The sequence below is a fragment of the Halichoerus grypus genome, chromosome 8 (genome assembly GCF_964656455.1).
Source record: "Halichoerus grypus chromosome 8, mHalGry1.hap1.1, whole genome shotgun sequence".
Taxonomy (NCBI): Eukaryota; Metazoa; Chordata; class Mammalia; order Carnivora; family Phocidae; genus Halichoerus; species Halichoerus grypus.
Window position 1 is genome coordinate 121,259,481 of NC_135719.1, and position 16,265 is coordinate 121,275,745.

Here is a 16,265-nt window from a genome sequence, read left to right on the forward strand (position 1 = left end):
TCTTTTACTTCTAGAAGACATCTTGAAAACTCCCCAAGACAACTTACAAACAACCTCTTGATTGAGAATCATGGGTGAACAACACGGGGCTCCTTTGGCAAAGGGAAGTGACCTTTCGGGTCACCTCCTGAGTTCCTCCCAGCCTGAGGATTTTGTAATCTGGAGTCTATTCCTTGGAGCCTGGTCCAAGGAAAATGCTGAGAGCCCTGGGGAAAAAGGGGCTATGTTTGGGCCTGTGGGCCTGGCTGGGGGCTGGGAGGCAGCGTCCACATGCCTGTAGGGATACAATGGGCACACTCAGTGAGCTTGTGGCCCTGGGGACCTGCTTAGCCCAGAGGTCAGATTATATCCCCTGAAACAAAGCGTTGGGTTTAGCCTCCTACTCATGCATTTAGTTCACTCCTCAGTAGCTTTGGCTGGGACTCTGCACGCCTGGGAGGAGAGGGCTTTTGTCCAGCCATTCTCTGCAGCCTGAGTGACCGTAGCACCCAGCCCCAGCAGGCAGCATTGGGCCAGAGGCACTGCTTCCAGTGTTGGACTTGGCGGGGGGCAGCGGGGTAGAGTCTTCATGGAGAGGGAAGCTGGCCTTGGCCATGGGAGCCAAGGAGCCTGGGAGTGAGTCAGTGTGGCAGCCCAGCCCCGGGGACTGGTTTCCCCACAGGTGATTATTGGCCAGGGAGGCGAAAGGAGCCAGCCAGTCCCCATTAAAATGCTGCCGCTGGCGAGAAATCATCTAGGAACTATCCCCTGCAGGGCTGACAGAATCTGAAGGGGGAAACTCCCAAGTTTCCAGCAGCGTTTCCCACCCAAGCCTCTGGAGGTTACTAGGGGAGCTCTGGCCTGGGAGGGGGCCGGCTTGCCAGGTGTCTGTGACACAGCTAAGAGCAGTCATCGCCAGGGCCACCTCATACCCAGCCATCTCCCGTGCCAGGCACTGGACTCACACTGTCTGTTTTCCTCGCCAGGGCCCTCCAGGTTTGGCGTTGTTCTCCCCATTTTATAGTTGGGGCTCAAAGAGCTAAGTAACATGCCTAATTTGTAACTGGCTGGATCCAGATTCAAACCCAGGTCTGTCTGGGTTTCTTCCATTCCGTTATTAGGCTTTCTCAGAAGGTAGCGCCGACTCAACCCAAGACACTGATCGTGGGTGAGCATCTACGGCAGCAACGGTAGGCATCGGGTTGATCGATGTCCCCATGAGGTGAAGTGGGACTGGAATATGGTACGCAGTAAAGGCATCAGCTGTAGTTTCTTCACCCGGGACGTGGAGGTAAAGGCCTCATTTATACCCAGTCACCATACTGGCAGGAACACGGTGCCCTCCAGTTTGTTCTTATCCTGACTTCTGTGGATAGGTCTGTAGTAAAACAACTAGTCTTGGGGAAAACTACAGCTTTTGGTACCCACGCAAGAGCAGAAGCCATTCCGGAGCTTTTCTGCCTTTCTGATCATTTCTGGATTTCACCCAGGCCATCAGATCTCTGTTGCCTGTATACCCCTATGTACTTCACCGGTCAATTTGTATGCTGTTACTGTCCATCCTTGATTCCAATATGTCCTTGATCCCAAGAGGCACTTTCTTCCCCACATGTTAATATCTTTGCAGTTGGCACCCATCCCGTCCTTGAGGTCCACGTTTAATGTGGCGGGGCTGTTTAAATTGATGCTACATTTTTAGAATTGATGGGGACCAAGAATTGAGGAAATATGATAATTAAGCACTTATTCAACTCATCAAATGCCTACAGTAAATGCCAGGCATTCTGCTAGATGCTTAGAAGATAGAAAATAACCAGGATGCAGTCCCTTGCCTTAGGAAGGTTACAGTCTTGATGGGGAGATAAGGACTCTGAATTTAGAGAGCCAGGGTGTATGGAGGGGAGGCTGGGACTGCTTTGCAGAGAAAGTGTATCATGAAATGGGTGGGAATACAAAGGGATTAGGGGAGGGTTGGGGATGATTTGGGGAATGGTATCCCAGACCACTGAATAGTAGGAGCAAACAAATGTTCAGAATCATGAAATCCTAGGATGTGTTTGCGGGCTTCAAAGGGTTCACTGTGGTTCCACTGGAGGGTGTATGTGGAGACATGGGTGTAAAATGAGGCTTCGGGGATAGGCAGGGGGCAGATCGCCGCGGACCTTGAGCTCCACATTAATGAGCTTAATCTCTATCCTGAATCCAATGGCAAATCATGGAGTGGTTTTCAGCACTGATTTGTGTTTAGGAACTCCATGTTGGGAAATGGATGGGAAAGAGAGTGGTGGGATGGGGTGGGGTGAGAGGAAGTGAACAGAGTGATAGCTGTTGGAAGAGAAAGAAGAGTTACCCCAAATGAAGCAAAAGCCTCATTTGTATTTACTATTCCCAGATAGGGTGGAGCGAATTATGGAGGCTTGAGGATGATCACACAGAGGAGCAGCAGGGCATCTAGAACTAGAAGCTGTAGGGTCAAGGGACTTTGTTCTTACCTTAACACGGTCATCTAGTGGGCAACCGCTAGTATGTGCCCTGGTCTCAGGAGAGCCACCTGATCAATAGGCAGGCTGATTATATGACCAGATGCTGGGAGAAGCTAGAAAAAGAAGAAGAGCCCACTACTTGTCGCTGCTTGTTCAGGAAGGGTCATTACAGCCGGCCATGGTGACATTCCAACATGTACTTGCCAAATTAGTTCACCGATCAGCATTTTTTACAGTTGTTGGGAGAGTATGCCAGCGTTCGGGAGGGGGGAGAATGAAGAGGATATCACTTAATACCTTATATCCAGGTGGGATATGAGATGTTCAGCATTACACGTCATAAGAAGGACGTAGGTAGGTTGCTGTGTTTGTGCCTGGGAGTCGCACAGAAGACGCATGATCCATGCTGTCAACTGACTGACCCACCTGCAGGAGACGGGGGGACAGGTGCTGGGTGAGAGGTGGAAGGAGCTCCTCCACCACGGTGGCAACGCTTTGGAAGGGGTGGGAGCTGACTGTTGATACGGTGCCCACGACTCACGGCTCTCTTCCCCTCCCCCGCTTCCCCGCACAGGTGCAGTGCCACACTTACACGGGGTACTGCTGGTGCGTCACCCCGGATGGGAAGCCCATCAGTGGCTCTTCCGTGCAGAATAAAACTCCTGTATGTTCAGGTACCGTAGGGAGGGCGGGAAGAAAGAAAAGAGTTGGAGAGAGACCCCTTAGCTGGTCTCTTGCATCTCGTGGGGGAACCTTGGAAAAATGGTTGAAAGATGGGGGGTGGTTAGGAGCCCTCTTCCAGGTCAGAGAGGATTCCACGCTGACACACTTACTCTGTAGGTAGCTGGGCGATCGGGCCAGCATATGCCTGCGTGTATATATTTCTTTATTTTGAGTTAGGTTTCTGGTTCAACGCTCTCTTCCCAAGCCTCAGCTGTAATCCCCAGAGAATGGCATGTAAGTTTTTAGCCAGGGCGCTCTGGTTGCCAGTGGCCTTGGGAGCACATCATTGAGATGGGTCTTAAAACCGATCTTAAAACTGAATGGGTTTTAAGGCTGAATGATCAACTAGTGATGTCTGTCATGGCTACACGAGGAGAGAGTGGTGGCCTGCGTGCCATATATTTGCTCCTCCTCCCCTGAACAATGTAATGTAGATGAATGGAAAACGTTCATCACAGTGGCCCTCAAATCTGGCTGTTAGCAGCAGAGCCTGGGGAAATAAAAAGAGCCCAGTTGTCGAGGCTCTGCCTTGTTTAGTCTGATCCAGTAGGTATGGAGGGAGACCTGGAGGCCACCTGTTTGCGAAGCTTCTCAGGTGTTTTGATTTGTTTTTTTAAAGATTTTATTTATTTTTCAACAGAGAGAGAGAGACAGCGAGAGAGGGAACACAAGCAGGGGGAGTGGGAGAGGGAGAAGCAGGCTTCCCGCTGAGCAGGGAGCCCGAAGTGGGACTCGATCCCAGGACCCTGGGATCATGACCTGAGCTAAAGGCAGACGCTTAACGACTCAGCCACCCAGGCGCCCTCTCAGGTGGTTTTGATGACTACATGAGGGAGGGAATCATTGCTTCATAGTGACCCACTACACTAGTCCATAGAGAAATTAAATCCTTGCCAATTCTATGAGCATAGAGAATTTTTGCTCTTAGGTCAACCTCACGGGACCATGGATTTTGGATTTACACAAACCCCACACTTTCTACATCCATTCAGATGGTAGGGGACTTGGGAGTCACTCCCTTAATTCACTGTGTGGCTCAGCCCTCATTCAAAAAAGCCCATCCAGCCACCAGCTGCTTCATATTTCTTCATATCTCTGTGTATGAAGTTTTATTTATTTACTTATCTTGAATATTTAAGTCCAAGCAAAGTATAAAGCATTATTCTAAAGCCTATGAGAAATTCCAAGGGCTAGCAGTCCTGCTATCCTAACATTTTTCTTTTTTCACAAGATTTATTCATTTTTCTACTGGCCCTGCTATATAGAGGGAATGGTAAGAAAGGGCAGTAAGTATCTACATTAGGAAACCAAGATTTGCAGGCCAAAATGGAAAGTTTACTTTATTTGTGGTTTACATGGAAACTGGAAACCTTAATTGGGATTGGTGTGGGGAGGGGCAGGAATGAGCCCTCCTTGCAAATGACCTGGAAAGTTTCATTTAAAGCAAACAAATGCACTAGAAACAAGCCATGCAGGGTAATATAATTGAATTCTCACAAAACTAATATATGGAGAAGGAGTATGCTATGGAATGAGAAAATAGGGATTCTTTTTTTTTTTCTCTTGGTGGTGGGACCTCCACAGATGTCCTTACGTGCGTGTGCTGGCTCTGCCCTGCATGTGTGGGCTTCATGGAGAAGACAGGTGCCATGGGGTCGGGACCGCAGGATGGGTGCACATGGCATCCTAACATGCACAGGGCAAAGTGTTTGGCCAAACACACACACTACCCCCTCCTTGAGGAACAGGCTGCATCTAGAAAATTGTTTCCATGCCTCAGACTATTTTGGCCCATTCAGTACAATTGGACCAACAATTTTCTACTTAATGCAGATGGAAAATCACCGATTTCCTGCCCTAACCAGCAAGGAATGTCAGTCATCGTATTTGCAGTAAGAGGGGCTTCTTTTCAGTTGGCCCTTCTGAGTGGACATGGCTCAGAACATGGAGGCGGTAGGAAGTGGGGGAGATGGGCAGTGGAGGTGAGGGGAAGTTTCTGGAACGTTCACCAAGGGAGTTTTGTGGAGGTGAAGTTTTGTAAAAATCTGGTCAAGATTATTGCCTGGAAATCATGGTTCATCTCACTGGGACTGTGATATCAGTGACATTGATGTTAAGCAAATGCCATAGGACGTGTATGTGTGTACTTTGTATATAATGTCCCCAGACGTGTATACAATGTACGTATATACATAACCACATGCTCACAGCGTCAGGCTTTGCCAGCTCTTTGAAAGAAACCAACCACGATACATTCTGAATGTCTATGTTTTTGTTTCCCTTTTACCCAAGGTTCAGTCACCGACAAGCCCTTGAGCCAGGGTAACTCAGGAAGGAAAGGTGAGTAGAGTTTTATGCTTTATCCAAATGTTTGCTTCTAAAGCCAGTCCAAGAAGAGTTCTAGACAAAATGGAAGGAGCCTGGGTGTAAGCTAAAAGTCCCCCACAGAAAATCTCCATTCTTATCCTGGGTTTCTTCCTAGAAGCAGCGGAGGAGGTAAGTAAGGCTCATACGGTGGTGGGGACCGCGCTCCCAGAATTTCTGAGGGAGGTGAGTGAGCGCAGGATACAGAGCTGGCAGGGACCCTGAGAACCTTGGCTCCTGGGCAGTTCAGTCAGTCAACTACCAGGTAGCCAGCATGCAACCAAAAAGGACGATGAAGGTAGGCATGTCCAGGTCTGCCCCGACCCTCTTGTTTTGGAAACCAGTTTGAACATCTGTTCCCCACTCGCTGATTCTCCTTAATAATTGTTCCAGCCCATCCAGATTTTCTTCACTAAGACGAGCCCAGCTTCACAGGCTTGCAAACTGTGCTGCTATTGTCTTGGAATTCTTAATCATTCTGTCTTTAAACTTGTGTTTTGCTAAGTAAAGCCCAGTGGGACAGTGAGGCACGCATGTGTGTGTCCTTGTCCCCCTGTTGGCATATTGCTTTTGTGATGTGTGCTGTGGGGGCTTCCACAGGACGTGAAAAATTTTAATCCTTCTTTACCTAGAACAACATTAAATAGAAAAATTTAAAACACCATGACAAGTCAAGAGAGAAACTATGGAAGAGAGGATAAAACTTTATAGTTTGGTGCTCTTAATGGCACTATTTTCCTGCTTTTTGAACAAAGGGCCTTGCGTTTTCATTCTGCACTGAGCCCTACAAATTATGCGGCTAACCTCAATTAAGGCACTTGTCTGAGTGCTGTTTAGTGGGGCAGCCAACATGAGGAATAAGTCCCTGGGATATGCTGACCATAATTTCCAGGGTGGAGGACACTAAGCTCCACTGCCACTTACCTCCAGGACAACAGAGAGAGAGAGAGAGAGAGAGAGAGTGCGAGCGCACGCTCTGGTAGCTTCATGGGGGACCAATACCAATTTCACTGAATGTACAAACACTCCAGAACCCCTAGTTCAGGCTCTTGGGTAAAAACCCAGCCAGGAGATGTAGCTGAGTTTGAGGCTTCGCACCCGAATTTGGGCCTTGGGGGAACTGCACGTTCTTAAATGTCCACATGGCGCATCGGGCTGTATAGGGTCAGCGTGAGGCGCATGGGCTTGTCCTGCACCCGTGGTCACAGGGAGACGGAGGTGAGGTCCAGGACCCTGCCCTGCATGCTTGTCCCATGGAAATGGGAAGAGGAGGCGAAACCACCCTGCCCGAATGCAGTAAATGAGACTCTGGAGAAGCTGCTGGCCTGAATGCAGGTGTTCCAAGGGGACGAGGAAGTGGAGCATTGGGATCCCACTAGAAAACATGGATTAATCGGCCTTCCCACAAGCAGGAATGCATATGTGGGCAAAAAGGAGGGAGCAACTGCCTTTCTGGGTCCTTCCCGGAACAGGGAGAGGCTGCCCTGCATGCTGGCCGTTCCCTTCTAGGTGGGAAAGTGGGAGAGGGGCATGAATGGTTCTTTCTGCAAAGACCTGACCTCCTCAACGCTGTGAATGGCACGTGTGTCTGTCTGCAATTTATTGGAGTTTCAAAGGGGAGCTGCCTTTGATTTGACTTGTTGTAACTGAAGACTTCAGGAACATCGCCTTTATTCTGGGGCATGAGATCGCAGTGGTAGAAAAAACAATTGGCAGTCCTGCAAAACAGACAACCCAGATTTCCGCCACCAAAGGGAACTGAGGGCATGAAGCTGAATGGAGCGCCCACACCGAGAGAGGCGAACCATGGGATCTGGGATCTTAAACTGTACAGAGAAGTACTTTCCAGGTTGATGTGGCTTTGCACCCTGTGGACAACAAAAGAAGCAGACCTGTGGCCATTGTGGGTTCTTGCTGATCCAGCTGGGAGAGGACAGGGACACCTGATTCCTCCAGGGACAGTGCAAGGAATAGGGGCGTAGAGTCCGAAGCCTCATCTTAGAGATAAGTTGCTTGGTTTCCAGCAATTTGCTTCCCTACGCCAGATGGGCTCCTCCCTCCCAGATGGTTCTGCAGAGGCCTCCTCTTTGGTGCAGAGGCCTGGTGGGGGATGCTAGGGCTCACTCGCCTCTGGAGACTTGACTTTTGCCCAGAGCGTCTCCTTCCTTCTACTTTGGAGGATCAGCTTAGGTGCTAATCCTCTTCTCTTTGTCTGCCGTGGGCAGTGCAGAGAAAAGCAGGCTCAGGCCACCTGTAGGAAGGGCCACCTGAAGCCACACCTGTCCAGGAAGCCGGGGTTTGAAGGGGGACAGGGTGCGAGAGGGCATTTGTAATATCCTGTGTCGGCCGCTGAGGTCCCTCTCTCAGCTGCCACTTAAGAATGGAATGTGCTCCGGAGGGCAGCAGGTGGGAAGACACAAAGGCCCCTTGTCTGAGCTGGTGCCCACACGTGGGGTCTCCTAGACGGCATCTCCCTAGGGCTGGAGTTCATAGCCCTGAGGCCTGCTGCAGAGATGCGCGGCCCGGACCCTCGCGCAGGGTGAGGGGTACAGCCAGAAAGGACGCCCCAGGTCTGGGTATGAGAGTGGTGGGGGCGGCAGGGGGCAGCGAGGGAGGAGCGGGCCCAGGCCCTTCTCTCCCCACCCTCTTGCCTTTGGGAGCCTGCTCCACTGACAGGGCTCAGAGGGATCGGTTCTCTCTGCCTGGAAGGAATGAAAAGGTGTATTGTGCGGAGACGGAGGGTCTGGTTGCCAGCCAGGAATTAGTCCTGCGGAGGAGAGGAGGAGAAGGCCCAGCAGAGGAGGCTGGGGGAGGAGGCTCAGAGAGATAGCAGGAGGAAGGGAGGAGGGAGAGAGGCCAGGCAGTAGCGGGTCACAGGCGGCTGGCCCAGACAGGAGGCCTGGCTTGTGGCTCCTGGGTCCACAGGTGTGGGGCCCGAGGGGAGAAGTGGGGGAAGGAGGGAGGGAGGCGCTGTTATCTTACCCAGATGCACGTGCTCTGGGGGGGGGGGAAGGGTCAGAACTTCGGACTATTTACTTAATCCCTTGGAATGTCTTTCCTCGCTCTGTTCTTTGGGCCTCTTGTGTTTAACGGACTCCTTTATGGGCACATGTGTGGTAATTAACACGTGCAGCGTAGGTCCCAGGCCATGTGTTTGAGTTTCAAATATCCATTGATCTGGGGCACTCCCATCCTGGCTCCCCTCCCCTTCTTCTCCTTTGGTCCTTGCCCTTGAAGAGAGATACGGGGGCGGGGGGTGTATGTGGGCGGTGGGGGGGCACACGTGCCTCTCCTTGTGTTTTATTGATGCTTCAGAGGATGATCAGAAGAGAGGAAGAGGGCCACCAGCAGCCCCTTGAGCTCTGACGATGTGCTGCTAAAAACAGTCGACGGCTGCAGAAGCTGAGGTAGAGATGAATTTTTGGTTTCAACTGAAGCAGGTTGAAGGACAGCTGGGACATGGCTGGGAAGCAAAATGTGTTTAGAGATCATGAATTTACCCTGAGTGGATTTTCCTGGCCAACCAAGGCTTGCAGATTTTCCTAAGGTGCCTCTTTTTGGGGTCTTGATGCTAAGGAACGTGGATGATTTGAGGAGCTTCCGAGCTAGCCGAATGCAAAGTCAGGGACTTATTCTGAGCATGATTGCTTGTGAGGTGCAGGAGGGGAGTTCTCAGCCTTCAGGGGATGATAAGAACAATGAAATGGGAGGATAAGGGGAGAGCACTTGTAAAATTTTTTCCTGGCCGTTCTCTGGGAGCTTTCTTCTTCTGAGCACCCAGGACCCTGGAGATCCCCTGCTGATGCTTCAGTAATCGGCAAGTGAAAGTTGAGGACCATCAGGGGTTTTCCGCAGTTTGCATATTTCCTACTTGTAAGAAGTCTGGGATTTAGCTCTTTGAGGAAAGTGAGAGAAAAATAGAAACATTAGCAGACTCTGCTTGCATTTTTTGCACAGACTTCTGTATTTGTCAAGCCAGTGTTGGAGAGGGGCAGAGCTCCCCAAACCCAGCCCACCTTTAATCTGTGGAGACTTTTTAACCCATGAGCTGCTCCATACCCTGTGCTCTTAAGTAAAGAGTGAGTCACAGTTATTTGTCCAGGGTCCCTTTCTGTGTCTCCATTTTTAGAATCTCTCTGCCAACTTGAACTACCTGTCACTCAGGTGATGGATTAAGCAGCATGCTCATTCAGGGCTGAGGGATGTGCTTCGGGCAGGGGTGATGGGTGGCAGTCATCCCAGACGACGGGGACGGTGTGGCTTCCAGCCTCAGCCCTCCTGTGGTCAGCGCACCTGAATGAGGTTCACCTCACTGCCCTGAGCTGTGTATCGCTGGCTGTCTCAGGACATTCTACATGTGGAGCATCCCTCCTGCTCAAATGACTCTACCCTCTTCCCAGCTACCCTTCTTTCCTCTCCCCCAGCACTGGGGCGGTGGGGGCGGGGTCAGTAGTTGACCTGTCAGCATGGTCGTCAGGTGGCAACAGCCTGATTCCCTACCATCTGGGGTTGGATGTGAATGGAGACGGGCAGCCGATGGCCTCTACGGGTTGGCCCCTGCTCACACTGGATTTCCCCGGGGAGAAGCCGTCATTCTGCTATAGCACCTGCTGAAACAGAAGCGGGCCGCGCAGCTCCAGACCCACGAGAGGCAGTCTTCTGCTCTCTGCATGTGTGTGGCTTCGGCTTGCCGGTGCCCGAGCCACCCCGACCAAGCCCGACACGTCAGGCGACCAGCTTTGCAGCGTTTGGTGGCAGAGAGGAGTGCACAAATGTGCTGGAGCATGCATGTGCGTGCTCTGTCTCCTTCCTTCCCCGCCCCAGCTCGCCTCCACGTACTCAAGCCCTGCCCTCTGCCCCAGTCCCTATTCTGGGGTCTCTGAAAGGAACGTAAGCGTGGAGGATACTAAATGAAGAGTTTGAATCCCTGCCATATCCCCATTTCCAAGGACTAGAGAGGAAACGGGGTTTAGGGATCTGGAAAAGCCTCCTTGTGGTAGATTCTTATTCTTGGTGTTATTAGTGTTATTAGTAACCTTTGTTTATACTTGGCTTCTTCTTTCATTCAACAAATATTTATTGAGAGCTTCCTAAGTGCCAGGCTTGTTACAGTCACTGAGGACCCAGCGACAACTAACATGGTAAGAGCCTAACCTTGTCTTGTGGAACTCACATTCTGATGGTTCTTAGCCTCTTCTTATAGAGGTTATCTTCAGGTGGAGGTAAAGCCTCCCTGGGGAGCACAGACTTCTAGAGGCTGGGAAGCTGTCACCTCTGCAGGAAGGCAAAGCAGGTGGCCCCACCACACAGCCCTGGTTGGTAGTTCCCATGGCCAGAGCCTCTAAGGAAAGACCCTTGGAGAAGGTGCCTGGGATGAGCATGGCCCACTAGCAAGTTCTTTTTTTTTTTTTTCTTTAATTTAAATTCAGTTTGCCAACATATAGTACATCGTTAGTTTTTGATGCAGAGTTCGATAATTCATCAGTTGCATATAATACCCAGTGCTCATCATATCACCTACCCCCCTTAATGCCCATCACCCGGCTACCCCATCCCCCCACCACCCTCTCTTCTGTAACCCTCAGTTTGTTTCCTATAGTTAAGAGTCTCTCATGGTTTGTCTCCCTCTCTGATGACTTCCCATTCCAGTTCTTGATCCTTCTGCCTGGTACCTTTGTGGGGCCCCACACGTCCAGGTGAGGACTCAGAGATTGACAGGCCATTGAGAATATGTTCATTGGCTCACTGTTCCTTGACTGAGTGAGTTCAGTTTCAGGCGTGGCCCAGGAACCTGGATGGAAGCAGGGATTTCTGCGTGTGGGCACAAAGGCCTCCGGGCCACATCTGAGCCACACTCTCCAGCTCTGAGTGCCACACAGCTCCTGGGGGAGAGGCCAACGAATTGCCACTCTCGGGTCCTGTTGTATCACCAATTCTGTGCCTGCTGAAAGAAAACTGAGATCCAGGAGCTACTTATTTGAAAGTTTACATGGAAAGGCAATGGAGCTAGAATAGCTAAAACAATTTTAAAATGAAAAATTAAGTGGGAGGTATCACTCTGATTTTTTAAAACAAAGAGATCTTTAATGCTTTACTCCCCCATGACCCTTGATGAATTTTGAATTCATGCTTCCCTGTGTTCTTCTGAACAAATGCAGTGATCTCTCCCCTTTTAAAAATGTTTGTTTCATTTCCTTTTTTAAAAATGACTTCTTTTTTTTTTTAGAGCAGTTTTAGGTGCACAGCAGAATTAAGAGGAAAGTACACACATTCCCATACAGCCCCTGCCCCCACACAGGCAGAGCTTCCCCACTATCAACATCTACACCAGAGTGGCACATTTGTTATAATTAGTGAGTCTTCACTGACACGTCATTATCTCCCAAGGTCTGTAGTTTACGTTAGGGCTCACTCTTGGTGGTGTACTTTCTGTGGGAATGGACAGATGTAAAATGGCACGTGTCTACCGTTACAGTATCATGCAGAGTATGTTCACTGCCCTAAAAATCCTCCCGGCTCTCCACCCCTAGCAACCCCTGATCTTTTTACTCCCTCCATAATTTTGCCTTTTCCAGAATGTCACAAAGTTGAAATCATAATACTCTGATTAAGACTTATAGTGCTCTAGTAATCAGGACAGTGTGGCGTTGGCCAAGGGATGAACACATAGATCAGTGGAGCAGAGTAAAGAACCCAGAGAAAGGCCTGCACAAGGCTGGCAAACTGATGGGACAGGGGCATAGAGCGGTTCAGAGGAGGATGACGCTGTAGCGATTGGACATCCATAGGCAAAAACACAAACAAGAAGCCCCAAACCCTCAACCCAAACCTCATATCTTAACAAAATGAATTGAAAATGGATCTTGGACTTAAATGTAAAATGTAAAACTATTAAAACTTGTAGAAGAAAACATAGGAGGAGATTCTCAGAAACTATAGCTAGGTGAACCTAGGGCTTTTATGTCTTAGAACAACAAACACATGATCCAAAAAATTGAAAAGTTGAGAAATTGGACCTAATTGAAATTAAGAACTTGCTCTGAAAGATCTTGTTAAGAGAACAAAAAAAGTGCAGACTGGGAGGAAATACTTACAAACCATATATCTGACGTAGGACTGCTATCTAGAACATGTAGAGAGCTCTCAGAAACTCAGCCAGTTGAAAAGCAATTCCACTTAAAAAATGGGAAAAATCCATGAATAGACATTTTACCAGAGCTCATATGCGGAAGGCAAATAAGCATACAAAAAAGATGTTCAACATCATTAGCCGTAAAGAAATGCCAATTAAGATCATGATAGGATATCACTACACACCTGTTAGAAGAGCTAGGATAAAAAAAAAATAGTGACAATACCAAATGCTGGTAAGGCTCTGGAGAAAGTGGATCTTTCATACATTGTTGGTAAAAATGTAAAGTGATACACACTCTGGAAAATACTTTGGAAGTTTCTTTTCTTTTCTTTTTTTTTAAAGATTTTATTTATTTATTTGACAGAGACACAGCGAGAGAGGGAACACAGCAGGGGGAGTGGGAGAGGGAGAAGCAGGCTTCCCATGGAGCAGGGAGCCCGATGTGGGGCTCGATCTCAGGACCCTGGGATCATGACCTGAGCCGAAGGCGGACGCTTAACATCTGAGCCACCCAGGCGCCCACTTTGGAAGTTTCTTTAAAGAGTAAACAACGAAACATACACTTATCATATAAACTAGCAAGGGCACCCCTGAGCATTTATTCCAGAGAAATGAAAACTTGTGTGTACCCAAGAACCCATACATGGATGATCATGGCAGCCTTATCTGGGGTAACTGAAGAGGAAAACAACTCAGATGTCTTTCGGTGGATGAAACACAGCTGTGCCTCCGCCCCATGGAATACGACTCAGCAGCAAGAGGGTACAGAGTGTTGGTGTGTGCAAACCACGACTTGGATGGCTCTCAAGGGCATTATGCAGAGTGGGAGAAGCTGGTTTCAAAAGGTCATTTACTGCCTGATTCCATTTATGTAACATTCTAGAAAAGACAAGATTATAAAGATGGAGAAAGGATTAGTGGTTGCCCAGGGTGAGAGATGGGGTGGAGGAGGGCAAGTGTGATGATAAAGGGGCTGTAGAGGGAGATCTTTGTGGTGACGGAATAGTTCTGTATTTTAATTGTGCCGGTGGTTACACAAATCTGCACATGGATAAAACTGCATAGAAATACCCCCCCAACACACATACACAAATGAGTACGTATAAAACTGATGGAATGTGAATAAGGTCTATGGACGACACCACTATCAATGTCCTGACTCTGATATTGTACAATAATGAGGTTACCTATATATTGATGTTCACTATAGGATGTTACCACTGGGGAAAACTGGGTGAAGCGTACATGGAACTTCCCTGTATTATTTTTGCAACTTCCTGGGAATCTATCATTATTTTAAACTAAAGAGTTAAAAAACTAGCCCAGTTCTCTTTGACCCCAGCTCGGAACTGACTCTGCTGCTGGTGGTTCCTCCTCTCCCCTCCTCCCCACTTCTCTCCCCTCCTTTCTCTCCTCCTCTTTCTCCTCTTCTTCTTCCATGTCTGGTCTATTTTTTTCACCGGCATCATGTTTTTACTCTTATTTGGGGGAATGTGGAGCTTGAGGATGTAGGGAATTGTTGCAAAAAGACGGCTTTGAGCTTGTTTTTACTTCTTTTGGGATGGAGCATGCAGGTGGGTAGACGGAATGTAAAACCTTGATCTCTTGCTCTGGAAAGGACCTGAGGTGCCCAGATAACCCCTGTTGTCAAAGGTCAGGATTAGGACAGCTCATAGTACATTTCTGAGCCTCATTGTTCATGGGACATGCATCTCAGGAAATGTTCACTAAAATTCCGTCCTCCTCCTGGTATGATTAGGGCTAGGGTCTTAAGGGACTTTTGCAAACAGGCACCGTTGTCTCCCTGTGATGCCCAGAATACATCATTTCGACTTCCACCCTGGGTCCCTGAGTCACACGCTGAGGGGGCTGGCGGCTCTGGCATAAATGTGGTCCCATCAAAAGCAACAACCTTCCAGTACTTCTGCCAGGCTGAAGTTTATCTCCATGCCTTTGTAAAAGATGACCAATGGCAGCCTAAAAGAATTCAAGAGGGAGGGTGGCCGGTGATGGACATGGTTTGGGCAGAGCCCAAGAATCGAAGGGGACTTGGGATCGTGGAGAGACCTTCCGAATCTCGGGAGGGGGGTGGTGATTTCTTTTTTCCTCATTCTCCAAGGCTCCGCAGTCTCAGAGACCCCAAGAGATGCCATTAATACAGATTCCTCCTCTGGCCCCTTTGACACATTTGCTTTTGAAGGACCTGAAAGAGAAAGCTCTTTGTATGTGGTCAGAATAAACTCATTGTACACCCAAACAATTAACTCCTCAATGGACTTGCCAGCCCCTTGAAAGCCCCGGCCCTGCTTCCCTGGACCTCTTGGGCTCTATTCAGTCCCTTAAGCACACCAATGTTTTTGAGTTTTTGTTTTGTTTTGTTTGTTATTCTGAAAAGTCTTTCGCTGAGAATAGTCAGAGCGGATCAACATTGTCCTCAGCCCGCATTTATCTCCACTTGCCAGCGAATGTCAATCAGGAATCAAAAAGCCAAACAGAGGAGGCTTTGAATGGTGTCATCGGGGGTCGAAGTGACTTCCAGCTGTCTGTGCGTGGGTCAGGCCTTCTCGCAGGGCAAGGAATTGTGCTGTCACACAAACCCACTGTCTGGACAGCCTTGCAGAGCCCGTGCGGGGGCTGCAGCTTTCTGGGGCTGCACCTTAAGGACGAGGCATGGTTGGGGGTTGGAGAAATTGGAAGGCCAAACGCCAGGGCTCTGGGTCTGGGCAGTTTCCAGAGCTGCTCACTGCCTCTGGGCCTGGAGCAAATCACTTTCTTGCTCTGAGACTCCATCTCTTTTTATCTGCCTGGTGACTTCCTCTGTGCTGGCCCGTGGTGAGACTAGATGAGGAAAGCCACCTGCCAGAAACTGAGTGTTGCAAAATGTAGCCTCATTATTGTTGATCTTGACATCATCCTTGAGAAATTCTGTCAGGTTTTCCTCATTCATTCATTCATGAATGTAAGCTTGCCTTGCTTTTTATTTTACTGTTTTAATTTTTTATTTTATTTTTTTTCTTTAGTGTTTCCAAATTTACATTTTTCTCCCTGTAAGACAAATGATAATCTTCGAATTGGCTTTTTTCAGTGTTCTATCCTCTTCTCCTTGTTCTGGAAGAGTGTTGTGGTGTTAAAGAGAACTATAGTCCTACTCTCTGAGGTCCAAAAGAACCACCAACGATGAGCACCGGGGATCACATCATCATGTACATCTATGTCAACTGAGATTCAGATAAAATATATGGGAGAGTCTCCCTGCCAGTTAAGGGTCACTGAAATAACTCAGCTGTGCTGCCTGAGGTTGGGTCTGAGATGACATTGGCCCTACCTCCCTTTTGTGTTAACAGCTTTATTGAAGCATAATTACATACCATAAAATTTACCCATCATAAATGTACACTTCAAGGAATTTAGCACATTTAGAGCATCATGTGGCCATCACCAGGGAACATTTCCATCATTCCAAAAAGAAACCTTGTACCCATTTATAGTGACACCCCACTGCCTCCTCCAGCCCCGGGCAACTACAGATCTGGACTCTATAGACTTATCTTTACTGGGCATTTCACCTAAGTGGAATCCTA

The 16,265-nt window shown here is 48.7% G+C and overlaps 1 protein-coding gene across 6 annotated transcripts in view; it reads left to right on the forward strand.

Moving 5' to 3' along the window:
• Window positions 1–16,265, forward strand: part of SMOC1 (SPARC related modular calcium binding 1) — a 152,423-nt gene that overhangs the window by 93,859 nt on the left and 42,299 nt on the right. For all 6 annotated transcript variants that reach the window (XM_078053848.1, XM_078053849.1, XM_078053850.1 and 3 more), the window contains 2 exons: window positions 3,037–3,136; window positions 5,478–5,525. In XM_078053848.1, coding sequence (XP_077909974.1) covers window positions 3,037–3,136; window positions 5,478–5,525 — 148 coding nt within the window. The remainder of the gene's footprint in view (window positions 1–3,036; window positions 3,137–5,477; window positions 5,526–16,265) is intronic.